Here is a 27,670-nt window from a genome sequence, read left to right on the forward strand (position 1 = left end):
TCCAGGTTGGCGAGTTGACAGTCGCTCCCACAACTCTGCCCTTGCGAAACCGCAGATGACGAAATGGATAAAAGTGTTTCGCCACACTGTCGTTTCTACACTGTAAAACGACACCTTTGTACATTTATAACGTGTAGTTGCATATTGTGAGCGTGTGATTCTTTCTTTCTCTCTCCTCTCGTCTCTCAGTTAAGAGCGGCAGATGCCGATGAGGGAGCGAACGGCCTGGTGACCTATGAGATCCTCGCTGGCGCCCAGGGAGATTTCGTCATTAATAATCGCAGCGGACGCATCACCGTGGCACCTGGTGTCACTTTAAGTGTCGGGCGGTCCTACGCGTTGACAGTCAAGGCCTCCGACAATGCACCGGAGACCCAGAGAAGGTACGGTAGCCGCCGGGTGTGACAGGTTTATTATTGTGGCGTGGTTCATGTGGCGCACAGGAGAGACGGATGCTTCGGAGTTTGCTCACACTTAAAAGAAAACGCCGTATGTGGGAAATGGATTATGTTATGTCACAAAGTTACCGAGGTTTGTTATCAGAGATGAAGGAAATGTTACACTGAAACAAACAAAGGTACAGACAGGTTTTGATTCACAACATGCAAATTCTGTTTATGTTAATGTTGTGGAAAAGTCAAACAAATGTGACTCCCACTTTGGGTTGATGAGGAACTGGATCCTCTGGGAAAGAATGGAATTACAGGGTTCCCACACGTTGACTGATGTCAAATTTTAGTACTTTTCAAGGACTTTCCTGGACCCATTCCCTTCAAATTCAAGGCCAGAATGTGCTGCTACAGCTTAAGATGGGAGGGCAAACGCTTCGTCCATGATGGCGTCCACTTTTATTGATTTGCAGCACGCTCTGCATCTGGATAAGTTATTGTCTTTTCTTTGGTGACAGTGTCCACAACGATGCTAGCAATTATGACAACATTGTACATCAAGTGACGCAGGGCATGAATCAGTAACGAACAAGGGAGACATTTACCTAAATATCAACTTAAATTATTTCTTGCACAAAATCCAATCACTTTCAACGGGCCTTGAAATGTGTGAACTTTTAAAGATTTCAAGGACCTGTGGGAACCCTGGCTATAGTGCTCTCCACTATTTCTCCTTTGGACTGCAGTACCCATTTCAAACTCTAGTTGTATGTCTCACACATAACCTTTTTAAGCCACTTTCACATTAAAGTTATTAAAGGTATATCCAGGATTTTTGAGCTCTGGTGAATCCACGTAAAGAGATGAGGAAGTTGGAGGAAGAAGACAATTTATGATCTTTTAATTGGTCCAAATGAAATTTAAAAAAATATTGTTGTTTCCTGCTGCTTTAATAAAGTTTAATAAAGAAGAAGAAATGTTTACGAGCTGAAAAGGAGTGCATTTAACCTGAGAGGGATTAAATATGTTCACACCTGTCAAAAACTGGTTTAAACAGGTTTTTTTTTTTTAACCAGTGGGATTGTGACATGAGTTTTATTTTGTGTCTTCTCAGGATTGCACTTTGCTGGAGTGCCCAGCTTGCGTTGTTTTTCTTTAATTCAGCACTTGCTCAAAGTGATTCACGTGTTTTCATGGAAATGACACAGAAAATTCCTTTGTGCTTTAATATTCGAGAAACACTATTTCTGACGAGCTGTTGTGAGTTAAAAAGCACTGGAATCATGTCATGAAATGTCTCTTCTTCATCTTGTCATTAGACAATCAAACGACTCACGATGTGCCAGAAGCCTCAGGTCGGAGTATCAGACATTCTTGTCGGAGGTGGAAATAATTGATCTATTATTTATGTCACCAAGCAAAACAAAGACTAACAGAGACACATCCAATGGAAATTATTTACAACCAGTCACAGCAGGCTGCAGATTGACATAATTATACAGTAGAAAGGTTGTTTTGCAGACATTTAACAAAAGATGTCGCACACGATGAATGAATATTAAACACAGCCGTCAGGTTCCATTTTCATTTCTTTCTATTGTGAACAAGCAGAAAGATTTCAAGAGAGCTGATCAAATACATGAAAGGATTTTTTATGATGGTTTGACACAGAAAAAAATCTATTTGTGATACCATTGTGAAACAAATAACCGTGGCACTTATCAGAAATGCGACCTGTTCTTCTCTTTATCCTTTCTTTGCTCTGGGATTATATATGAAGAAGGTTGTACATCACACTGTGGCTATGGTTCTCCGTGGTTGTCAGGGATGAAGTGATGGTGTCAGTTTTTTTTTTTCTTACTCCAGGAGCTCCATAACTACAGTGTACATCGAGGTTCTGCCTCCCAACAACCAGAGCCCGCCGCGCTTCCCCCTCATCACCTACAACCTCGAAATCAGCGAGGCCATGAGGATTGGAGCGATCCTACTCAATTTGCAGGTGAGTTTTTGTGCTACAAGCATCACATCCGCAGCATCTGCCCTCAGCTGCTCAGCTCGTTTCTTTTTAAATGACTGTGTCCCAGTGCACAAAGCCAGGACTATAGTGAAGAAGAACTTGACTGGCACCTTTGGGATGAACTGTGAGCCGGGCCTTCTCGTCCCACATCAGTGCCTGTCCTCTTAAATGCTCTACAGAATGAATGGACACAAATTCCCATAGATGCAGTCGAGGAAAGTCTCCAAAATGATATATAACGATGTATAAAAATCCTCAGTGAGCTTTACCAGCGGTTTGGCCCCGAGTAACTGCTCCTGCTCCTGAGATGCATTTTCAGATGTCCTGAAAAAACACAGAAAAACACTGGAAAAGCTCTGGCTCTTTATTTAAAAGTCCTGCCTGTAAAACAGCAGGTGCAACATTTCAAATTTAGTCAGGTGGTTAGTGGTGGATTTCTGTTGGAGATATTTTTGTCACTTTACAGGGACTTTAAACGTTCTCTCTGCTTTTATCCATCTATATTTAAATGTCTGTTGATGGGGTAGTGAAGCTATGTGCTGTATCAAATCACACTGAGCTGCGTTATCAAGTGGTTGGAGCAAAAGCCTGACACATAAAGAGAGTTTAAATTAAAATTTTAATTGTGAATATATCAGCCTCAATCGCTAATGGCATATACTGTACATTTCTTACATAAAGCCCCTTTAAGCTTTTTGGGCAACACTATGAAACTCTTGTTCCTCCACTTCAGTCTTCTCGTTGCGTAACTTGGCTTGTACTTTTAGCTGTAATGGCACCACATGACCTTCAAGCTCCTTGCTCCTTCAATTTATTTCTTCTTTTTACCCCCCCCAGGCCACAGACAGAGAAAATGACCCCATCACCTACCACATTGTGAGCGGGGATTCCCAGAAGGTCTTCAACCTCTCTGAAACGTAAGTTCACTTACTGCTCAAGTGCAGGTGCGACGTCCAAGACTCACTCCAGATGAATGGCTGGTTGTGGGGAGGGGGGAGCTCCAGACTTTGAGAACGGCTGTGCCAAATACTCTCAGCACCACCGCGTGTGAGTTAAGGGACAAATGAATGTTTCAAATGAAGATAGTTGCAAACAGTTGCGCTGGGTTTGTGTTCTTCATCTCGTGTCTCTGTGGGTTCAGCTGGGAACTTTAACACACGGTGTACATGTGGACCCAAAAAGCTCATAAAGTGGGGGATTATGGGAATGTGGACTGGTCCTCACATTGTGTCACCCCATAAAAAACAGGAATTTTTAAAGATCAAAACCATGGGTCTAGGGTTAAGGAGTGTAATCTTAAGTCTGGTGATCATCATTATCTTGCGTTGGGATGTGTAGATGTGACGGCAGTGAGTCGAGTTTGCGCTGACTTACTCGTTTCTTGTGTTCGGATGATTTATTTTGCAATTTACTACATGATGTTGTTTATGAACGCTGGCACTTGCTGTTGGCACCGAAAACAATGAACTGAGTGGAAAAGCACATCTATCTACCTCCATCTGAGTGAGATGGATGTTTATACCGGGTCTGAATGGGGCCAAAGACGTACTCCAGCCGGAACAGATGTCGAGAGCTCCAAGAGGCGCCACGTGACCCGGTTTGTTTACACTGCCGTGCAAAAAAAAAAAATCAGAGGCAATCGGTGCCACTTTCTCTGTGCATTTGAAATCCACGGAGAGTACGGAAGCACTCGGACATCTTCAACTTTCTGATAAACTTTCCCTACGTTTTGAAAATAAACAAGGCAGTTTGAATTAGTAACCTGTGATGCAGTGGGCAGCACTTATCTGCACCCGGGAAGCAATGGGAGGTTGGGGGTCCTTGCTCAGGGGGGGCACCCCAGCCCTTGAACCAGTAACCTTCCAATTATGAGCCCAATTCCTTTCCTTTTTCCTGCCACGTAGCCACTTTTTATAGCAGTGATCCAACTCTGATGTCTTCTGGGATCTTTGGTGATCTGGTAAAACTTCACGGTGGTTAGCATGATGGAATTGTGTGACCTCTGTGTTTCAACATGTTACTGAACTGTTGCTATACGTCAGTAAAAGTATCCTGGAGGTTTGCTCTTTGTTAATAGTTATACATTTAAAAGTCATCTCAAACACCATTTTAATAGAATTCTGTGTACATTCGGAATCTGAAGAGTTCTGAACTGCTGTAGCCCGACTATGTATGCGAAAGGAAAAATGATCAGAAACAAGAATTTTTACAGAGCCAGGGCAATTAGGCCAGAGTTGCCAGAAGCTCATAGGCGGAGCTGACTTGTATCTCAGAAGACGAACATGTGTGGAGAATATAATCACACAGAATATGATTTATTCTTCCACTGGAGTTTGCTTCTCTCCTCTTCATTCATCCTCATATGAGCTTTTTTTTTTTTGTGTTGTTGCTGTCTGACAGAAAGCCAGAGTATTAAGGACCAATTATTTTCGGCAGAGGCAAAAAGACACAAACATGTTACCTTACCTCTCATAATCAACATCAGCAATTCAGAAACCCACCTCAGTAAGACCATTGCTCGGAAGCAAGGGCATAGGCATAAAATATTAAAGTGTTCTGTCCACTTCCCTTAAATAAGCAAGCAAATAAGGAGAGAGGAGGCACGAGGAGAGTGAAAGTGTAGGACCCTGCCAGACACGTTTCTTACTAATTGATTAAAGCTTCTTTTGTCTCCATCCTAAGGCTTCCAGCGAGGCAAAGAGGAGCCATGTTGCAGCAACTATGTCCCTGTATTTCTCTTTTTACTCTTCTTCAACTTGAAATGTATTTATTTATTTATGGAGGGATATTTCTTGTATGCATTCATTGAGCCACTAGAATGCTTTTTGGAAAATATTGTGCAAGACCATCAGGTGTTGTTTAATCAACCAGACGTCATTAATCAATCATCAATCCAACCTTTGTCAGAAATTTGAAGGAGGAAATTGTTTAGTAGGGCTGTTAATTGGCAATAATGAAAACCAATATAGGCTATTTTAGATAAACATCATAATATCGTCAGCATAAATAAGCCTCCTCTCCCCCTCCCTCTCCTGTCGTTGCCTCAAACATGACACCAGCTTTGAGTGCCAATCACCGGCTAATGATTGGCTGTTCTGCCTTAAGTCCCGCCTCTCTTGGTGTGGTAGATTTATCGTTCAATTCTTGCTGAGGAGGCGGGAACTAGCTGGTTAGTAGTTCACACACTATAGAGTTTATTTTCCATTACGGTCAGTCACTTTTGGACATATGGAAGCCCAAAGTTGTCATTATTGATAATAAAATATAAGACATTATTTAATTATCATATCAACAAGCGGTGTTAAATATGAATTAGTTACTGTATATTATTGTCATGCAGGAAAGAGATTTGTTTTATTTTTTCAAGGAGCATTTGGCATGTGGCTTAAACTTCTAATGGACTGTTTATTTTTAAAAAGGGTTTGCCTCTGGAAAACATTTGATCTAACATGCTATAATGGAGATATGACTTTTAGTTCATATCGCCCAGCTCTAAATAATATAGCCTTTTCTTTGCCCAGTGAGAGGAGAGGAAAGAAAGGGTCAAAGACCTGCTGCCAACTAATGGTCAGAGGCCCAGATACAACACAAAACCACAATATTTCCATATCAATAGAGCGCTTCATAGAATTCCTGCAGTATCACTGCATAAAAATATGACACATAAATAATTGATTGAGACCTTGTAAAACGTACCGCCGCCGACACGTTGCCCTTCTCTCCTTTAGTTATTTATTTGTTTTTATTGCTCTCTTGCACTTTCACACCCAAGCAGCCAACACATTCACATCAGTGAAGCGTAATTAAGGCTTCTACCACCGCTACGTCATCCACTGCGGGCACGTTGTGAGCAGAGGTTAATACGACAGGGGGCTAACAGAGCTTTTCTTCTGTTAAATCTCATGTAATTCAACGGATGCTCCGACGTTTCCTCTTCCAGAGACCACGGCATGTGCTTTGTTTCCTTTTGTTCACTGGTATGTTGTCCTTCCTTCATGCTCTCCACACAGTGATGATGTAATCGTACACAAGGGAAAAACAGATCAAGTATGGTGTGAATGCATGTTCGGTGCATTTGTTTGGTGCCAATGCCGTAAGAACCACAGCAAAAGTTACCCGGTGGAGGATGAAACTGGGCTTTTCCGTCATCGCAGGGTGACACATTACAAAGTAATAGAGAACCGCCATTGTTTGCATTGCCAGTGTAATCTCTGTAAGCAGATATGAGCGAAATCTTGTTTGAAGTAGATCCGCGCATTCTTCAGCTCATTGTCTGCGCGGCAGTCAGAAATATCACAAGTTCATTCAGCAACCTTTTCATAAGTAGGTGCCCAAAGAGCACGCTATGAATCAAAGCCTGATTAGCTGATACACTTGATGAGTGTGCAACACTCGCTTCACGTTCTCATTTCTCAGCCCTTCACGACTCCAGCGTGATTCAGTGAGGATATGTTATTTTTTATTTTTTTTTGCTTCCATTGCCGCATGATCAGATTCGATCTCCGTATGGAGCTTGTTCAATTAAGCTCATATGAAAAATGAGCCCTCGAGTCTATAATTCCCCCCAAAAATTAAGGCAGTTTCTCCTCAAAGGATAGAAAACGCTTCATATTCACTTAAGCGTTATGGCTGCAGGCAGTAAGCACCGTTGAATTAGTGGCTGTGAGTTTGTCAGTGACCAGAGAATTACACCAATAACTGACAAACCTGCAGGAGCAGGCTTACAGTTTAAGGCTACTACTACTAGCACACTACCATATAAATGTAATATGCATTTAAATTCTGCTCTGGATACACCTGTCCTCCACTTTACCCTGACTTACAAGAACCCTAAAAATAGATGAGTTTAAAAACAAACAAAAAAAAACACTTATTACCCAGTTTTTGTTTCGCAAAAACTCCACGGCTGCATTTTAGTTTAGACGGGCAAAAAAATGCAGAGTTTGGAAACAATGACGCAGTTCCCTGCATTCACTTCCTGAATGGTTCTTACCTTTCATCACTGTTGGTTGTTGTTGGTCGTGAAATTAAGCAAACAAGTGCAGGGGGAGCTAATCATCATCATTTCTAACGTTGATAAATTAGGCATGGCAAGGCACAATTAGGCTCAATAAGAAGAACAACAAAAAGCTCATTTAAAAGAAACGAATAAGAACTTACAAATGAATTAAATATTTGCAGAATATTAAAGATTAAAGGCGGATTCAAAGCAAATGAATTTAAGAACAGGGCAAGTGAATAAACTGTTTTAATAATATCTTTTATCCCAACATGTCCTGCAGGCTCAGGTCAGTGATTTAACATCTAATACACAGCCCTCTCTAAAATATAAACTCACCATTGAAATCACCATTGAAGCCAAAGCTTTAATTTTTTTTTTTTTTAGCGGCATCTCAGTCATACAAACACCTGAACCGGAGTCCATCTCTTATTAGCTCTATAACTTGTGGCTCTGAGTTCCAGTTGGTAGATGATTGTCTTGGCGAGGGCGTTGTGAGACATCAAACAATTAGTCAGTTCTGAATAAATAACCAAAGGCAAAAAAGAAGACAAAGATAAACAAATTCATGCCACAAGTGAATGAGTAAACAGGTTAGCCTGCCCAGTACGACTTTTTCTGGAGAGATTCTGTAGTTGGCCAAAACTGTGGCATCTGCAGACTTGTCTATGAAATAATGGAAAAAGTCGAGTAGTGCTAGAACTCTTTAATGGCAAAGAACCATTAGTGTAAAGTATTGAAATGATGCATGTTGTAATAAAAATTGGCGTATCTACTTCTTCTCTAGTTAAACACCAGCTACTGCATTGAAATGTTGCCACTGGCTTTCGTAGTCCACTCTTTCTCCACTGGTACAAGCTTTCGTCACACTCTTATCCAACATTGTCCCTTCTTGACCTTTCTCCCCACTCTACCTCCCTTAGCTCTCAGCCCATGTCTTGTCATTTCATCAGGCAGAGTTGGTATTTCCTGTTCAATCTCATTTGCCTAAATACGTGTCTTAATCCAAATCACTTCTCAGAAGTGCAACTCTGACTCCGCTGCTAATGCGGACCGATTTTCCCTCAGGTAATGCATTCGTGTCACTCCGGAATAAAGTCCAATTTACCATATAGAGGCACAAATCTGGGTGGAATGAAACATCAGCCATTAGTTTGACTGGGATGGAGAGACCACAGTCACTAAATGATACCGTTAACAGGCGGCATGTCTGTGTGGCAACATCTTCTCTTTTTCTGATGGCTGCTGCTGCTGCTGCTGCTGCTGCTGCCGCCGCCGCCGCCGGAGAGGAGGCAGGACACGATCATGCATGATCAGTGAACCTTTCAGACCCAGCTGCTTAAGTGTGGTTTACTACAGTCGCCCAGCTGTAGGGGGAGAAATTAACTCTCCAGGCCGGCAAAGTTAAAGATTAATCATTTTAATTCTTGTCATAATCACCACCAACATCATCACCATTAACACTGAAAATACAACAATTATTGCAGCATATCTTCATTATCACATTCGCATCAAACACACCCCCCCCCCACCTCCTTCTTTGGCTTTGTTGCACACAGAGGCGTCTATTTTCCACTCGTGTGCATATGTATAAATAAACATGAGTGCCAGCACTCTGTGAAGGATATGTGCACTGCATTTTTATGGAGTTTTTGCTTCTTCTTCTTCTTCTTTTTCCTGAGAGATGCGTTTGCCCTCTTGAACTGCCAGTCATCACACGTGTTGGCTTCTGTGCGAGTTGTGTTCAAGAAAGGGAGGATGTTAAGTGAGTCCTTGCAAGTGGAAGACTGGTCTCGCTTGACTATGTCGAGGATGTCATCGATTACGAGTCGAATTCCTCGAGAATTTAAAAAAAGCCTTTTGGATGAGAGGTGAAGCTTCTTTTTTTACTCAAAGCGATTGGTCTGTTTCTTTGACCCTGATCAGTGGTTCCCAGCCTTTTCTCTGAAAGACCCATATTTTTACGATTGTATACCGAGGACCCCAGTGGCCCCCTACACCCACAGATATGAGAAGAAAACCTACTACATTTAATCTTATTTTATCTTCTAATAGCATGTATGGTATTGGATGCATCACATTGTACATTTCCCATCTTATTTATCTTACTGTATCATACTGTGTCATCATCATACTATGTCACTTCATGTAATTATTCATATCTTGTCTTTTCACATTTTCATAATACATTCTTACCACATTGTATGGTGTCACATCTTATTTTATCTTAAAGACAGGGGTGTCCAGTTTCGGCACGTATCCTCTGCCTTCCTCAGAACTGTCACCTGATGTTAGGTGGTCAGCTGATGTGATCTTCCTGTCAGATTTAGGCGTAACAGTGTTGAAATTGCACATATTTCTATCAAGAAATTTCATGGTCTGTAGAAGGAGTCTTCATTAAATGTAAAACAATTCAGACTTCTTGTTGTTCATAGGTTAATATGCTATTATTTTACTGGTCCAGCCCATGATATGATACTTGAAGAGCTGTATCTTATCACATCGTATCCTTTATATCATGTTCTTAAATGTCTTATCCATCATATTTCATGATGTTCAGTTATCTTTTAATACTTGCAGAAAGTCCCGAAGAAAAGCTGCCATTTTGAAGTCAGTCTTGAACATATTATTTTTTGGTGATTTTTCCCCTTTTATGTTATAAAAATGTTTCCATATTAATTATTAATCTCACTCTCATCTCAAGAGTCCAAACAGCCTGGCTTTTAATGAGCGCTCAGAGACTTTATTTATATCTGACCCACCTTTTTTTTTGTATATATATATACATACATATACATTATATATACATTACATTATATATATATATACATATAAATATGCTGTATATATGTATACATTATATATATACATATACATTATATATATATATACATATAAATATGCTGTATATATGTATACATTATATATATATATATGTATATATATATATATATATATATATATATATATATATATATATATATTTTACATTTGATGTATTCAAAACAATACAATCTTTAAGATCTGATCTTTGTGACCCATTGTTAAGCATTCATGTCACCCAGCAGGGGTCAGGCCCCTCAGGTTGGGAAACACTGTTGCACCGTGTTGCCAGGAAAAAGGCTTCACAGAAATGTCGCTAGAGGTTTCAGGTGCTTTTGAGATGTCGGTGTTTGACAGTTATGGGCTAGAGAGACGAAAGCAGCCGCCAGGTCGGTCTCGGACTCTTTAAATTAGAAATGTGAAGGAGCAGCGAGAGGGAACAGGGAAATGTGACGGACATTAATCTGGCAGCGTTCATCTTTCCCTCCCTGGTGGAACAGTGCTGTCTGTGTGTGTGTTTGTAGTTGTATTTGCTGCCTCTTTAGGACCTTTCTTCTGGCATAAACACTGGCCTTGTCAGGACCAGTCGTTAAACCTGCTCCTAATGTTTAGTTTCGGGGCTAAGATTGGAACTGTGGTTAGGTTAAGCTTAGGAATAAGGTGCATTGACGTCCAAGTGAATGGAAGTCAATGCTGGTCCTTGAAAAGACGGCTGCACAAACCTGTGTGTGATCGCGTCTTGTGCAGCTGTGTGTGCAAACAAAGATAATTCAGCGTTCTGCTCGGGAGCGCGTGCACACTTTGTGTTTGGGATACCAGAGTGCCAAATGATCCTCCATGAAGGAGCAGGGGAGGCAGCGCCGACTGCTGCAGTCATTGGAAAGAAAACATGAATCTGTCTGTTGTCCATGTGCTTTGGGAGCAAAGAGGCGGCTGCAGGGGAAGAAAAAGAGAGTGGGAGCTGTTAAAAGCCAACCTGCTCTTCCTTCTCTCGATGAGCAACCATATTTCACACTGTCTATTATTAAGTGGGTGAACTTTGCCTTTTCTATTAGCCTCTCTTGAATTATATTACATAATGAATGTACTTGGATTAAAGCTTGGCTTGGCAAGTGTGGAAAAACTAACATTTGCAGGCTGTAATTTGAAAGTTTGTGCTAAGGAAATTGTGGAACAGTTTCAACCACAAGACTTTCATGAATGAATGATTCTCGACAGAGGTGTGTATTTTGCTCTTTATTTTTCTCTAACCTCTCTCTCTCTCTCTCTCTCTCCCTCTGTCTCTCTTTCTCAACAGTATTGGTCTTCTTCTCCTGGACAAGCCTCTGGACAGAGAAACCACCGATCAATACCGTCTGATTGTCACAGCCTCTGACGGAAACCTGGGTGGGGTGAGGCACAACTCTCTCTTCTTTAAAAAAACAAAACTACTGGCTACTACCTGATTCTTCTGCATCAGAGACCCATGAAACATTTTAAACACCCGTTCCGTTCCATTGTCTTCCGCTAATGGGGCGCGGGGGCAACAGCCTCTCCTTGGCCACTTCTACTAGCTCATTCCCAGGCCAGCTGAGAGATATACTCCCTCCAGCGGGTCTCCTCCCAGAAAGACATGCCCGAACCACCTCAGCTGGCTCCTTCTGACTTGGAGGAGCAGCGGTTTCTACTTCGGCCTCGTAGCTTAGCTCCCCTTTCTCCATAACAGACCGGTTCAGTTTTGAACACCTTTTTACAAAGAACTTCTTCTTATACCCAGATATATATACAGTATAAGTCAGATATTCAGCTGCTTGCTTCATTAGTCTGGGAACAAACTTTTCCAACCTTTTAGTGAAGATTTACACTATGTGAATATGTTGTTATTATTTTGATAAACATCTCTTGCGAATGTTTAATGTACCAATTCAAAATGATACCATACATTTTACATGTGTAAATGTGCCAGTGGTTTCCGTTCAGCTCAGTTTAACACAACATGATATTTTTTCATGGATACGTGAACTTTATATTAGCAGCGGAGACACAGGAGTTGCCCCTTTTCCCATGATGTCTATCTATCGTGCTGCGTTTGTTGTGGGAGTTCTTCACTGATCAACGTAATTTAACAAAGAACTGCTCTGAATACATCCATAAAAGTGGCGTGACATTAAGGTCTTTCAGTAAATGAGTCATCGCCCTTCAGTGGAATAGTTTAGCTTTGCAAATTTCCAAAGCAAATTGGGGAAATGACTACCTTGTGGATAGGTTCCTGCTGCCCACCTTTATGATCAGTGTTATTTTCTCATATTTTAAGAGATTAAGTCAGTATTCACCTGTTCTCTGACTCACTTATACCAAGTATGACAAGAAAGGGGACATTTAAGATTAAACAATTAGTTTACAATAACCCACATGCTATCATCAATAGTACTTGAGGAGTAGATGGTGAGATAATGTCTCTGTAACGGCCTCGAAAAGCAGCAAACACACACAGAGCTGATAATCAGTCAGTACAAACGGACGTTATTTAATTAGACCTGACTTTACTTGGCTCCGTTTCCGCTGCTGAATCCATTCCAGGCAGAGGTGAAACTCGGTTTCCCCTTTAAAGATGCCGCGTATGATTGGTGATGAACTTAACTTGATGAGCCGTCACTGGAATTACGTTAAATGCCTCCCTCTGCACCTGCGCTCTCATAAACACATCCTCCTTCTGTTGACAGGCCGCACGCGTTCGTCAAGTGGAGCTGCGGGAGTCAAGACAATTGGAGTTCATTTACTATATTGCGCGCTAACGGCGGAGGTTGAGCCAACACAGGGTTAGACGGAGCGACGTGAGACCACAATCACAAGTCACCTGTGTCCGTGTTATCACGCCTATGATCATTGATCATCTGCTTCTTAGCCACATGAAACCTTGTTAGTTTTAGGGATTTTTGGAAAACGCTTGCCAGAATGAAAGGATCTCGAAACACCACAGCTAGCTTCATGTGCATGCTCCACGTACAGGCCCAGTATTCACTACATCATTTGGAGTCATTTTCATGGGTTTTCTTGTGCATGGGTAGGTTTCTTGAAACTGTACTGAACTAAAAGACAAAGCATTGTCTTGAGTTTCCAGAAGAACATCTAAAAAGATTTCTTTTCTTTGACTGATGTTAAACTGAAACTAGGTAGGTGTTGCCCGTCAAGAACCATTTAATGAGTAAAATGCAGGTGAGATGTCAAAACTACAACACAGCCCCGGACTTTTGCCTGCAGTGCTTTTGAACATCTCTCTTTGGGGGCTTCAAAACGCCTGCGGGTGGGGCCGACTCCGAAATAGCGTCGACTCAGCTATTTATTGATTATTAAACAATGTTGCTATCGTCCGAAGTAAGCTAGCAAGCTAACACTCTGCTCCAACAACAGTAACTACGATGCATTAAACTATTAATTTCATGCACTTCATCACATTGACATTACTGTACCTCTATCTTTTTCACGTTTTTCTTCCTCTTCTTTCCTTCCTTGGGCGCCGGATGGCTTCTGTCATTTGAACATAATTCCGATACATTGTCATTAATCTTTTTCTTCGTCTCTGGGTCACGGTCCGGTCAGATTCAGGCAGCTGGCCTCTCGACTCCGCCCCCCTCAGGTACAGGGCAACTGCCCGTTGCACCCAGAAAAAAGGCTTCTACATTATTTAATAGTCTTTGCTATGACTTTATGTTGCTGTGGGCTTATATAATATTTCAAAATAATAGTAATAATGGCACTGGTAAAAAAAAAGAAAAAGAAGTGGTATTTATATATACATATATATATATATATATATATATATATATATATATATTATTTTTTAATTATTTTTTCTCCCCGTTTTCGGCGCCCCCTGCGGATGACGTCGCCCCTAGCATTTGCCTATACTGCCTATGCCCAGGGCCGGCTCTGTATATAGAATAGGACCGTGTGATTCCAGCACTACTACTACAACTACTATCGCTTAAATTCTGTTAGTTTAATGCTGAACAATAAAGTGTAAGTGAGTGTGTCAACTCGTGTGTTTACACACACATCGCTCCGCTCCAAGAAGCTTGAGACGACTTGGTGTTGGTTTGTTAATTAGCCACGTTATCTGGTGTTTGAGAAACCGCGACGTCTTCACATTGTAGCTGACCTTCAAACCGGGGAAAAAACAGCCCGTATCTGTTTGAGAGTAGAAGAATTTTAAAAATAAATACCTAAGTTAAGGGCTGAGGCTGAACAGGAGATCAGTGTGTATTGTGTTGGAGTGGGAGAAGCAGAGGAGCTGGACAGTGACAAGAGTCACAGAGCAAAGATCAATCGAATAAAAAGCGAGTGTGAAGCTGCCACATGCTGCCAGATTGTACAAACTGGCACCGTTTATATGTGCAGTGTGTGTGTGTGTGCCTGTATTTGGCAAATGTCTTGTCCACTGAGTACATTCCACGCTGACTTGTGTGGGTTGAATGTCACAGCGAGACTAGAAATGCTGTCACAACAGGAACAGGGTTACAAGAGGGTGGAAATGTTCCAACGAGATACGGCACTGTCAGAGGAGGACGGAGAGAGGCGAAGGATCAAGACGATCCAAACGGAGAGAGTGAGGAAAAAGGGGACACCGTAGATTCAAACGTGTAATTAGCGCACAATGTTGGTAACCATGGCAACCTGACAAAAGGAGCAAAGGAAAGTCATGCTCCCCAGGGTGCTACCCCCTCTGAGAGTCCAGTCAAATCTGGGTTCGTGAACACCCACTAACTTTTCTTTGTTGAGTTTTTTTTATTTTCACCTGCTCGTGCATGAAGCTAATTGTTCTCAATTACCACCATATTGAAAGATTCAAATCAGAGCTACACCAAGCACCTGGGGTATCCGGATAAAACCGCTCCTCTTGCCTTCAGAGACACGAGTCAAAATGACGTCTGCCAGCCCGGTCATATCAGTCCCTTCTTCGCGGCTGCTGGTCAGGACCCTCACTTGAAAGACCCATCATCCACCTCTGGATCCTTTTGGCACCGAGGACAGAAGATAAGACATCAGAGTCTATTCTGTGTTGAATAAGTGATAGAAGCTCATTAATCACACTCATGAGGTAGGAGGTTTGATAACGAGCATGCCGCATGATGGAGATGCTAATTGGCTTCAGGTCTTCTGTGAAATGAAGCGGCAGAGCCCGTCGCCACGTGGACGGGGTCCTCTGTGTGCTGGAGGCGTCCTCCTCGTTGTAGTCGCGGAGGAGCGGAGGAGGCATCATGGGGGCGCGTCAGTTAACACATGACAAGATCGATTATATGTGCCCGAACAAAGCGGACAGCGATGGCAAGAGAAGCAATTCTTTCGCGGACACGTGACACCAAAGGCCTCGTCGTTCACGGTAGCTTCTGGTGAGGTGTTGTTTTTTTCCCATGCTGCCATCCTCCTTCCCCTCACGGATGTCATTTCCACAATTATTTGCGTAAGCCATTGTCCCAGAGCACTGAGACATTATTGATCGTGCATAATCATCCAATTTTTATGTCGCTGAACGTCACCGTGCCTCCTCCTCACATTGAGTTTCTGCTCACTCGGAGTCTGAGCTTGATGTCTGACCTGGAAGTCTGACTCATTTTTGAATTTGGTCTAAGTTTTCTAACCTCGGGCAGTTGATGCTCTTCTCAGGACTTCATCAAGGTCATGCTGTCTTGTCTTATGCTCAGACAGATGTGATTTGAATGAAACTCAGGCTTTCTGTGACATCATTTCCACCTGAGTCTGATTATTCTGCTGTATTTTGTCTACATTATTAAACCCAGCATTGATATCATCAGTCTCCCTAGGATCCCTACATCCTGCAGGTTGTATACCATATCCTCTGAGGCTGCAGAGGCTTTCTTTTGCATAATATATATCCTTTAGTGTATGCTCTTACAAAGTAATCTCCCATTTAGTGCATCTTCAAGTTTACCTGGCAGCCTCATGTTTTTAGATTCCACAGTTATTGGTTTTCAGGGTTGAGGTAGTCTGGTTTATCTGTCTCCTCCTGGCCCTGAGGGACAGCAGCCTTATAAGCAATGCAGTCTCTGATTCCAAGCGTCCACATGTTTACCTCGCAGCTGATTGTTCTGCGAGGCAACTTGTTTTTTTGGGGATTTTCTTGAGCCAGATAGTTTGGTTCATCTTCACCCTTCTACTGCAGCCTCAGTCCCTCGGGAGACATTCACTATAGTTTAAAGTTCACTTCTGCAGTGCCGTCTTTGGAGCGTGTCAAATGAAAAACTACAGTGTTGACCTGGTGATGATGATGGACGAAAAGTCAGGAGGTCACCCGACTTATTACAATTCATCCCGAGGCTGTCGGTGAAATCTTCATTACATTTTACATGTGGCTGTGGCCACATTTTTGAGTCATCCACAAATCTCCCCAAATCCCAGGCGCTTCTTTGGCTTGCCCAACTATCCTTGGGCAAAAGCACTAAATTCTTAACTTCTCCACGTGCACAGTCCAGAGCCGTGCACGGAGGCTCCCGTTGCCATCATCGTTATGTCAATGTGTTTATGCCCTGGGTGAATTAGAGGCAAAATAGTTAAGTGCTTTGTATCGCAATACAATATAAAGGGCACTGTACTGTATGGCTGCATGTGTGAGGAGCTCGACAAAGAGTTCACGGATTCGTCCCATCGGCGCCGACAATATCTGTTCCAAATGTCACGAGAATTCATTAGAATTATAATATTTCACAAACACAAAATAGAAAATCAGCTCCATATTACCGCTCCCTGCTGACATTAATTAAAAAATCAAAGATTCTATATATGATGTACAAACCCCACCCCTTTGTGACATTTAAGGAGCATTACAGTGTTTTTGCCAATAAGATGGAGTAAGAGTAGAGAGTAGTTTTTGTGATTCTCTCTATTTTACATTTTCTGCAAAACTAGGAAATGATTTGCCGGTTTGGACTGCTCCAGTGTCTTTCTGGGACTTCCTCCACACACACACACACACGTCTGCTCTTTCATCATTCCAAAAGGGCACATCACTCGCTGCTCATCGACCCCCACTTGCTATCCATGGCTGCCCAAATCAAATTCAAGCCACTAATGCTGACCTACAAAGTTAATTCCAGTCCCACACCCATCTAATTGAGCTCAATCACAAGCTCATGCTACTGTCTTCCACCAAGGATCGTGTAGGCAGTCACGGTCCAGACAGCTAAGGGCGACCTTCTCCATCTTCATGAATCTCAAGAAGACTCTTCGTAGAGTACCTTAGCACTCCATGTCCACCAGGAGGGGCTGTCTCCTTACACAGGCAGCCACAGCACATACTCTTTTGGGGTTCCTTGCTGGTAGAACAAACTCATTTGTCCTTCTCCGTCTTGCAAGACTATCGTACCTTCTAGCACATTTGAGGGTGATTTAGGGCGTCAACAAAAGGTTTTCACCTCAAACTTCTGTTCAAAATAACATGGAGATTCAACCATATAAATCTAAAACGTCAGAGTTTCTTTTTTTCATTCTACATTTTCATCAAAACTAGAATTTGTAATGTTTCTGTCGACTGCTGCAGGGCCCTACAGGGGTTTCCTCCCTGCAGTCTGGTCTTTAATCAGCCTAAAAGGGCACAACTCTAACTGCTCATCGACCCGCACTCGCTATCCATGGCTGCCCAAATCAAATTTGAGTCTCTAATGTTGGCCTATAGAGCAAAATCCAGGTCGTCTTCTCGAACGCAAGCTCATGCTCTTTTGTTCCTCTGAAGAATGTTGTCTGGGTACTGCAGTTCCACTCTAGTCTAGACCAGTGGTTCCCAACCTTTGTTCCTTGAAGACCCCCCCAAGACAAACCCGGCCCCCCCAATCTGAACCCCTGTCCACGCACACAAAATTGTTTATGCAGAAATAAACAGCAGTAGGTTTTTCATTCCTGTTCTCAGTGTATATGGATAAAAACTATAAAAAAACTATAAAATCAAAACCAAGGTGACTCTTGAGATATTGCCTTATTGTCTTTTTTGATACCATCTTTGGTACATTTCTCAGACATGATATTTTGTTGTACACATGCTGACAACAGGATCGCAATCAGGTAAAGCTTATATCTTAGTAAATTTAAAGGTGAACCAAAAAAATGGGTTTTAATTTGTCTGATACTGAGTTCCGATTATCCAATGAAGTGTGTGAATTAGATTTTCTAACTTTACTATGCACAAATATACTTTTTATCACCTCACAACCTCAGAGCAGACAAAGCTCTGGTCTCTGACGCCCCCCTGAGTGGGGCTTGGACTCCAGGTTGGGAACCATAGCTCTAAAGGCCCTTGTATACTTCAGTGCACATGCCTTGCGCGTCGCATTGCGCGGACCCTGGTATACTGGCATGTCAGGGTCCTGCGGTATCTCACTTCACCATTGTGTGGCAGTGAAAGTCTGGAAAATTCAGTTTGCGCATACGCAGTCGACACACACCCAGCGCACTCTTTGCACACCAAAATGAAGCCCAGATTTTGGGCCTTAAAGCAGGGTTTCTCAATCCTTGTCTTAGGGACCCACTGCCCTGCATGCTTTAGAAGTTTCCCTGCTCCAACACACCCAATTCAAATGGTCCGCTCATCAGTAAGCACTGCAGAAGTCTGATAACGACCCATTTATTTAAATCAGTGTTGGAGCAGTGAAGGAAACTTCTAAGTCATGCAGTGCAGTGGCTCCCCAGGACCAGGATTGAGAGAGGCCCAGGTCTAGAGCAAGGGCATCCTTAAAGAACATCATGAATAATTGACTCTTCAAGAATACCTTCTCTTCTAACTCCTCTAACCTCGTGTAATCTCTATTCCTTTTCTTTACCGGATCACTCTCCCGCTGTACAGAAACATTAGTGTCGTCCTTCAGTTGTACGTCGCTGTGGATAAAACCGTATCAGCCACATGAGTAAATGTAACGCAGTGCAGTATTTATGACTCTAATAGTGCACTTTGTTGGGTCTGTGAAACATAGCCTTCGCTAAATATTTCAGTTGTGTGTGGAAAAACACATGGAAGTGAGATTTGAGCAGGTACTGAGAGAGTAACAGTACTTTAGAAAACAGCAGTGATTGATACCTCATGATTTTAAAGTTGCATTATAACACTGCATAACGTTGTCGTTTTCTGTGTTTTCACAGACGTCCACTGCTACTGTGAACATCGTAGTCACTGATGTCAACGATAACGACCCTGCTTTTAACACCACCATACCGGCTAATTTCACCGTGCAAGAAGAACAGGCCAATTTTTTCATAGGACGAGTGGTGGTAAGTGAAATATGTTTTATAATAATTGTGGAATTTGTTTTTATGCCCTTTTTCAGGCTTGTTAGACCTCATTTGTTTTGTTGTGTTGTTGTATAGTCAGTTTTTTTGTTGAGGCTTTACCTGTCAACCAAAGCTCTACTTGTCTAATCACTAATTGTAGATGAATTTGCCCCGTGCTCATCAGTGGGGTAATAAGGCATTTTGACAGCTCACACTGACAGATCAGCCTCTGTTTCTCCTAAAGTTTTCACTCCCCGATTTAAACGATGTCTCATCAGAACAGTAAACTCCAGGATGCATCTGTGATACTAAAAATAATATGGTAATAATAATAATAACATACTAATTGGAGTTCTAATGAAATCTCCACAAAGAAGAGCAAAGAGTTTAAAAACATGATGAAACATTAATGGAAAAGTATATATAGACATTACATACGTAAATAAAACCCCCGTAAGTAGAAGGTGAGATTGAAATGAGTCTGAAAATTAATAAAATATTGATCTAATGGAAAATGCACTTTCAAACACGTTCACTGTAAAACAAAATAATTACTGCTTGAGGTAATTCATGGGAACGAAATTACAATAAAGGGCCGTAATCAATTTGATTGACTCATCCAGTCTAACAAGCACGTGTGGCAGATTCGTAAAATGATTATTAACAGTTACTTGTGGATTTAATCGTTTTCAAATGGAAACTTGAAAATGTTTGTTACGACTCTGATTGGAGTGTTTATTTGTGCTCCTGCTTGGAATTGCTTGTGGTAAACTGTGACGGATACAACCTGAAGGTTTATGTTGCTTTCAGGGGGTGTACACTTTTTAACAGTGGGTGTCCCATAATGTTTTCAGCTGGTCGTAAAAATGGTCCAAGTTTATAAACTGTGAAATGAGACAAAAGGACATGAGAAGGGAAGCCGGTTGTTTTTTTGTGAGGTGGCCTTAACTCCGGTCTCGGTCCCATATGTTTCCTTGGAAATGCAGCCAGCTGCTCGATCGGGGCTTAGCGCACCGAGGCAACATCACCAACATCACCAACTCTTTCTCTCCCCCTCTTTACATCTTGGAAAGGTTTCTCCGTTGGTGACTTGCCAGCCCGAGCCCAGGCTGTGCCTTTCTGAGTACTTAGCTCAACACAATCCTGCTCTCGCGGAGACACTACGACTCAGCCCGCTGTAGCTGATCAAGAACTGCGGCTGTTTTTCCCCCCCTTTCCCATTTCTGTCACGGCAGCTGTGCTTCGCGAACTCTTCGCAAAATCAGTGAAACAATGGCTTGTGATTGGATTTGTTGTGAAATGACACCATATCATTTCACGTAATCTGTGCACCCATTTATGCTTTTTGACCAAATTCCGAATACAATAGAAATACCCCGTATTTATGCAGATGACATCCTGATTTCACCAACTGATTAAATGTTCTTGTGTGTCAGTGCTCGGAGGAAGTAAATGGAAGTTTGGTTTGATTGGGGGGAGTGATTTGAAAATCTTTCAGGTTTCAGGGAGAACTCAAAAGATCCTTTTTGGGGTCACACACTGAACGGCATGAATTTAAGGATCTTGTTCTTCATTTAGAAAAGAGACAATGAGGAAAGTAGCACCAGCTACCACACAACCACAAGCACTCTACCACAGAGCATCATCTGTGAACACACTGTTTTATCTCTCAGGGGTTACGGCCTAAGAACAGGAGATGATTCAAATAGAGCTGCAACTAACGATTATTTTTTATAATCCATTAATCTGTCGATTATTTTCTCAATTAATCGGTTAATCGTTTGGTCCATAAAATATCAGAAAACCTTAAAAAATGTTGATGATGTTCTCAAATGCCTTGTTTTGTCCACAAACCAAAATGATACACTTTTAATGATTTCTTTGTTATCCAGAGCAAAGAAATTAAAAATATTCACATTTAAGAAGCTTAAACGATTGGAAATCTTGTTTTAATCATGAAAAAAGCTTCAAACTGATTAATCGATTATCAAAATAGCTGTCGATTGATTTAGTCATTTAGTACACCAGGAAGCAGAGGCAAAATCAGAGTAGGATCATGCAGAAATGCTTCTTGTGAACATAGAAGACAAAGTGGCTGAAAGCAAAGGGAAACACAGAGAGCATATTCTAACACTTCACAGGGGAAGACCGTTCGGCACAGGTGTGGTTAATCACGGGAAAAATGAATGAAACAGGAAGCGACGCGTAAAGGGTCGTTCACACTGAGCGTCGAAAATGTGCGAATAACAAATGGAAGGTGCTGCGATGACTCTATTTGCTGCAGCCTCAAGTAAATTCATTCAGACATGAAACTTAAGAAGAACATCGATGCAACGACCATGTTGACCTAAACATCTTGAGTTGTTATCTCTGTTGTTACATGGGCGCCCTGAGAAAGACAGTTGTGTTGCCTGGGGCGTTTTTGACACTTCTAGAGCCGCGGTTCTCAAACTGTGGTACCACCAGTGGTACGGGAGCTTCCTCTAGTGGTACTTGGAGGAAAATCAGGAATACCGTTCTATTGCATATACCGGGGTATGTGATCGCAGTGGAGAGGGTAGAAAATGGATGTTATTTCTTGCTCCGTCTTTATCTAATCTCACTACACCAGTATATGTGAGGAAGGACGATGAGAGAATAAATATGCCTCCTGTGAAAAGTCCGTAGCTGACTTTGCTCGGTCTATTTACACCGCTGTTTTTTAAATGTTGGAGATAATGGTGTCACTTCAAGTGCTCATGGTTTTCCCAGGTGGTTACTTGGTGTAAAAACTTTGAGAACCACTGGTGTAGAGAATGTCACAAACACACGTTATTTAACGTGATGCGTCCCTGTAAAATCTGTATTTTATTTAATTTCCCCCGTAGCGTCTTGAATATACCTGGAGGAGAGGGATAATAAACGCAGCCAAAAACAAACCTTCAGGCTTCAGTTGCCAAAGGTGAAGATGGCTACAGCGCAAATGCTTTATGCCATTAAGTAGATTAATGCAGCCCTGGGGCATTTTTGGATTATCGTATCTGGAACTGGTTACCACCTGTTCTTTTTTCACTCACACACACGCTTACACAATGAAGACAATTTTGCAGGTTATCAGGACTGACAGCACTGTTGCTCGTGCAAATAGAGTCATTTGTTCTGTGTCTGCACCATTCTGCCCGTTCTGTTTGCTAATAGCGGGGAGCCATAATCTGAACATGCAGATGTCCGCGGGACGAATGGATTAGCATTCACGTCAGACACGCGTCATAGAAGCATGGAAGCGTTCGCGACAGCGCCAGCCTTTCACTCTGTGTCTGCGAAATACGCGCGGATAAAAAGGCTTCCTCTGTTTGCGTTTTTTATTTATTGCGACAAAGGGGGCCGACGGTGCGAGGAACACTGATCGTGATGCCAGTCAAAGAGCTGTGCACGTGCTCGCCAGTAAGAAAAAATAAATCATGTAATCCACTCATCAGTTCAAAGAGCCACTGATTAACGTTCGCTTCTTTTACACTGCCTCCATCTGCCGCCGCCACGGGTAAATTATCAGCCTGTGAGACACACGATGAATAAATGATTAATTATTAAACGAAGGCAGTTCAAAGGGGGGAATTATTTTTAAAAACCTGTGCAATGTCTGTATTAATCTGGCTTTTGAAATATTCTCCTCCTATCCCTTTTGTTAAGGGGGAGAACACATTTCTCAAACATAATGTTCTTTATAGGCTCCAACATTTTCAACACGTTCCCGCCGGGGGAAACGAGTAGAAGTTGCTAAGCTCGTTACTAAACGGTGAGGCTGTTGAACTGATCGCACTTTTTACCCCAAGCGATTGCTTTTATAAAAAGAGGGTAATGGTTTTGATCTGTAACCGAAAACAAAAAAAACATTTGTAAGCTCCGTGCATCTTACTTGGTTACAGAGATCTATATGTAAAATGTAAAACACTGTTTTTGCCAGTGGAATTCCAAACAAGTGCTGCCATTGAAATAAAAAATACTGAACAGTGTGAAGAGAATGTAACACTGGCTGAATCTCAATTGCCAACCAGCTTAGGAGGAAATTAGCCACCTCTACAAGTGTCTTAAACTTCCCTTGCATTTTCAGCCACCTACGTTTTTAGCACACCTTGATTTTCTCCTCTAGTCAAGAGTTTTTTGAGAGGGGTAACAAGGCTTTTTAGTTTCATCAACTGTGGCTGCAGCTTGCTCTGTTTGTTGTTGTGTTTGTTGGTGGTGTAGGGCTGTCACCTTTGTATTTGATTTTGTAATGTAAATAAAAGAGACAAACCCTCGATCCCAGTTAAATTGACAGATGGATGGTGGGGATGGTGGAGTGCACTCGCGGCATAAAGAATAGCTTAAAACTAGGGATGGCACGATAGAAATATTTCGTTTTGGATGCGATACCAATATCACAAACTCCAGTATCTACTGATACCCATATCAGTCTGTTACACTCACTTTAGACCTTTTAATCTATGAGGCTGCCATTTCTGTATTGGGTGATATTGGGTGTCATTGGTTAATCCTTACTTAAAACATGAACAGAGGTTGCCTGATGCAAAAGACAATTTCATTTGCAAATACGTGGGCTGTACCATTGATAGTAAAAGAGAGTAAAATATTATCATTTGAAAATAATTATCTCTGTGTGTAACGAGAAATGATTTCTCCTGCAGTTTAAGGAGCTCTCGGGGAAGACACATTCCTGTAATTCCTTACACAGTAGTTCCTTATTGTGTTATATACAGTATATTAAATTTCTGTGGTGGGTCTGTTATATCTTTTCCTTTTTTTGGTACCACCCTGAACACGACAATAACTAAACACCAGTGTCCTGATCACTAGAAATGGCAGACATACAAGTCATTTCCATGTCACTTTGGATCATTTCAATGTATCATGTGAAGGTTTTGCTGCCACGTGAAAACTCAGGGATTAATTACCTAATCTATGCAGATGACACCCAGATTTCTCGAAATAACTAAGCTCTGTATAGACTCACTGCATCAGTACTTGAAACGAGTAAAATAATAGACAAAAGTTCAGCTTCCTCAAGACAAATAAAGAGATGGGAAATAAAGGCTAAAGCAAGCTGGACATCTTCCAGCAACATATGTGCAACTCCATGTCCTGACAGAGAGAAACGGTAATAAAGCTCCTAACAAGAGAAGGTACTTCCATCAAGGTCGTTCTGTTTTGTATCTCAGTTTCTTCCAGTTTAACAATTGTTTTGAGAGAAATCCTGAATCTGGGTCTTGATTTACCACCAAAAATCTAATCCTCCATCCCCAGTAATTTACGCCCAAATACACACTTAACTTTTTGACTCATCCTTCATTGAAACCGACCGATAAACAAAAACGCTGGAAGAAATATAATCTCCATTGTGGAGGTAATAACTACCCAAGATTTTTGTAAGAAATATAGCCACTTCATGAGCTAAGGCTTTCAAACCAGAGCATATATTCAGCAGTTTGCAGTGAGAACAGGCCGCACAGCGTTATTGTCATGTCTGTGAACATCTCTTCAAAGTCTTGTGGGACCGTTGAACAAACATCCTTAATACAAACATACATCTCTCTCTTTTTTCTCCCATTGGAAATATGCAAATGTGTTATTTGATTTTTTTTATTTTTTTTTGTTTTTTATTTGGCGGTGAATTGATTGGATTACACGTCGTTAAAGGCGAGAAGCAGTGGGGAATTTCAGTTATGTAACCGCAGAGAAGTGGGAAGTAATGATCCGTGTGCACATATTGACGCAAAGTGCTTTGGTCTGTTTTGCAAAGGCTTAAAATGCTGAGGTCTAGTGTTTAGTGTTGGCCTTTCCAGGTACTTCATGTCCAACGATCGAGGAGCCAGCTTTTAGCAGCCGTATTTGCGTCGTCGTCCTCCTCCTCACTTCTACCTTGTCCTTAGTTGAACCGCGGTTAAAAATGATTGCCAGACAGATGAAACGAGACTTCATCTCCCTCACTGTTTTATTCTCCTCTCCATCGTTACCCCCCTCTCTATCTCTCAGTTATAACTAAGAATTACTACAGCGGTTGCTTCTATGAACCCACAAATATACTGTGCACAGTCGGAGGCATAATTATGACCTGTCTTATCCATACAGGAGTTAAACCTTGCATGGCATCTAACTTACATATAATATAATATAATATAGCACCGACTGGTTCTCCTCAGTTTATGCCTCCATCCATCTACTACCACATTATCCTCCACATGAGGGTCGCGCATGATGCTGTGCCATCTCAGCTGACAGAGGGCGATAGGCATTACAATAGAGACAAACAACCATTCACACATTCATTCCCCATATTGCATGTTTAGTTCTCCTTGCTGCAAAGGCAACAGTGCTGAGGTTTAAAGCTAGTATGTGAATGAGGAAGATGATATTATATTCCAAAGGCCAGACAGGAGATTGGAGATTATATGAAGGTCAGACCAGAAAGTTAACGCTAATTCATATTTCTCTACTTTCTTCAACTCGACCATTTCTGCTTTCTTTACATTCTGTCTTTGCGTAGTAAGTTTCCACTCAGGTTTGTCCACTCTGGCTGTTGCAAGATGGCAGTTTTTATTTTAAAAAAAGTTTCAAAAGTTTTCCAAAGCCATGGAGTGGCGATCTGTCTAGTGTGACCCCGCCTTTTGCCTTATGATTGGCACAGCACCTTGCTCAACCCTCATGTGGAGGATAAAGCAGTCGAAGATGGATGGATACCAGAAAGCAGAGAAATAGTGCTTTGCACCCACATACTTATCACTACAGTGAACCCTCAGGATCCAATCATAACTGCCAGATACTGAAAGTGAATGTGATTTTTTGACAAGTCTACCACCATAAAATCTAAATAAATACAGTATGAACCTTTAAATTGTTACTGAGCCATTAGTGTTAGGGTGGAAAAAAGGCGGGTTGTCGCTCTTTAAACCCAATAATTTGATGTTCTTTGTGTAAACTGTGAAATTCTACCCCAGGCATTAAGATAAAGTGAAGCTGTAATGGATCCTGTCGTGAATTACATCAAGCGCTCAGCATGTTAGCTGTTTGTCTAAAAGGAAACAGCAGATTTCTGCCTTTAAGTTTGTACTATTCATGTCTTCTTATAGTGAATATGTGAGGTCATATGTGAATCCTTTCTAGTGTTTCACTCTGTGAAGTGTTAAGAGAGACGGGGGATGGGGGGGGTGGCTTTATTGATGGCTTTTTTTTAATGTTTAATTTTGCAAGCCTTATCTCTCGTTCTTTAATCAAACACAGTTTGGTAATGACCGCTGCAACACTGGCAGACTTTAACACATCAATCGGGCTGTATTAGATATTGCTCTTCTGTACAGTTAGTGTTAGCACAGGCCGCTGTTCAAATAAGTGCTGATACGCCTGACTTACGAGTTCTCTGACTAACTCGAAGAGCATCAAGTTGTAGTTGTTTGTTGAAAGCTACGTCGGCAAAAACGTGACACCTAAAGCTGCAGTACGTGACCAGTGAACGTAAATAAATGGCTGATACATCCACAACATTGTCAAATATGTTCCCACGGTGCTAATTAACCTCCGCAATGTCTCTGTTTCTCTCAGTGTACCAGTGTTTTGATCTCATGTCACCCGGTAATGTAATGTAATGTAATGTTTCAGAAGTGAATTATTCAGCGGTTTGTCGCCACCTGTGCTGCTGCTGTATACACACAAAGCCTCCCACCGTTAGGTCTGATAGTTTTGCTTGACCAAGCTCATTTTCAGATTATACAAATAATGTTACATCCTTTCTGTTCACAGAGGCAGAATAATAAAATGAACAGCAAAGAAAATCACACACCACCACAGACCTCTCTGATCACACTCTCTCTCCCCCCCCAGGCCACAGATCCAGACGCAGGAGCGAATGGCGAGGTGCGCTACCGGATCGTAAATCACCCAAACTTGTTCACAATCACCAAAAACGGCAGCATCTACACCAGCGCGCCCCTGGATCGGGAACTCAGGAGTCGGTACGACCTGGTGGTGGAGGCGTCGGACGGGGCCGTGGACCCGCGCCGGACCACGGTGACCCTCACGATCCTGGTCACAGATATCGACGACAACAGCCCCGAATTTCTACAGCCGACCTATGTGGTGAACGTACCCGAGAACAGTCCAGTGGGAACTATCATTCTGACGCTCAGCGTAAGTACATTTATGTCATTTTACTTGTATACT

At 41.9% G+C, this 27,670-nt stretch overlaps 1 protein-coding gene across 5 annotated transcripts in view; it reads left to right on the forward strand.

The window, feature by feature from the left end:
- Positions 1-27,670, forward strand: part of LOC122781617 (protocadherin-15-like) — a 266,246-nt gene that overhangs the window by 158,035 nt on the left and 80,541 nt on the right. For all 5 annotated transcript variants that reach the window (XM_044045416.1, XM_044045417.1, XM_044045413.1 and 2 more), the window contains 6 exons: positions 190-383; positions 2,256-2,388; positions 3,244-3,323; positions 11,526-11,619; positions 19,352-19,480; positions 27,332-27,637. In XM_044045416.1, the coding sequence (XP_043901351.1) occupies positions 190-383; positions 2,256-2,388; positions 3,244-3,323; positions 11,526-11,619; positions 19,352-19,480; positions 27,332-27,637 (936 nt within the window). The remainder of the gene's footprint in view (positions 1-189; positions 384-2,255; positions 2,389-3,243; positions 3,324-11,525; positions 11,620-19,351; positions 19,481-27,331; positions 27,638-27,670) is intronic.

This window comes from Solea senegalensis, linkage group LG15 (genome assembly GCF_019176455.1).
Source record: "Solea senegalensis isolate Sse05_10M linkage group LG15, IFAPA_SoseM_1, whole genome shotgun sequence".
Lineage (NCBI taxonomy): Eukaryota > Metazoa > Chordata > Actinopteri > Pleuronectiformes > Soleidae > Solea > Solea senegalensis.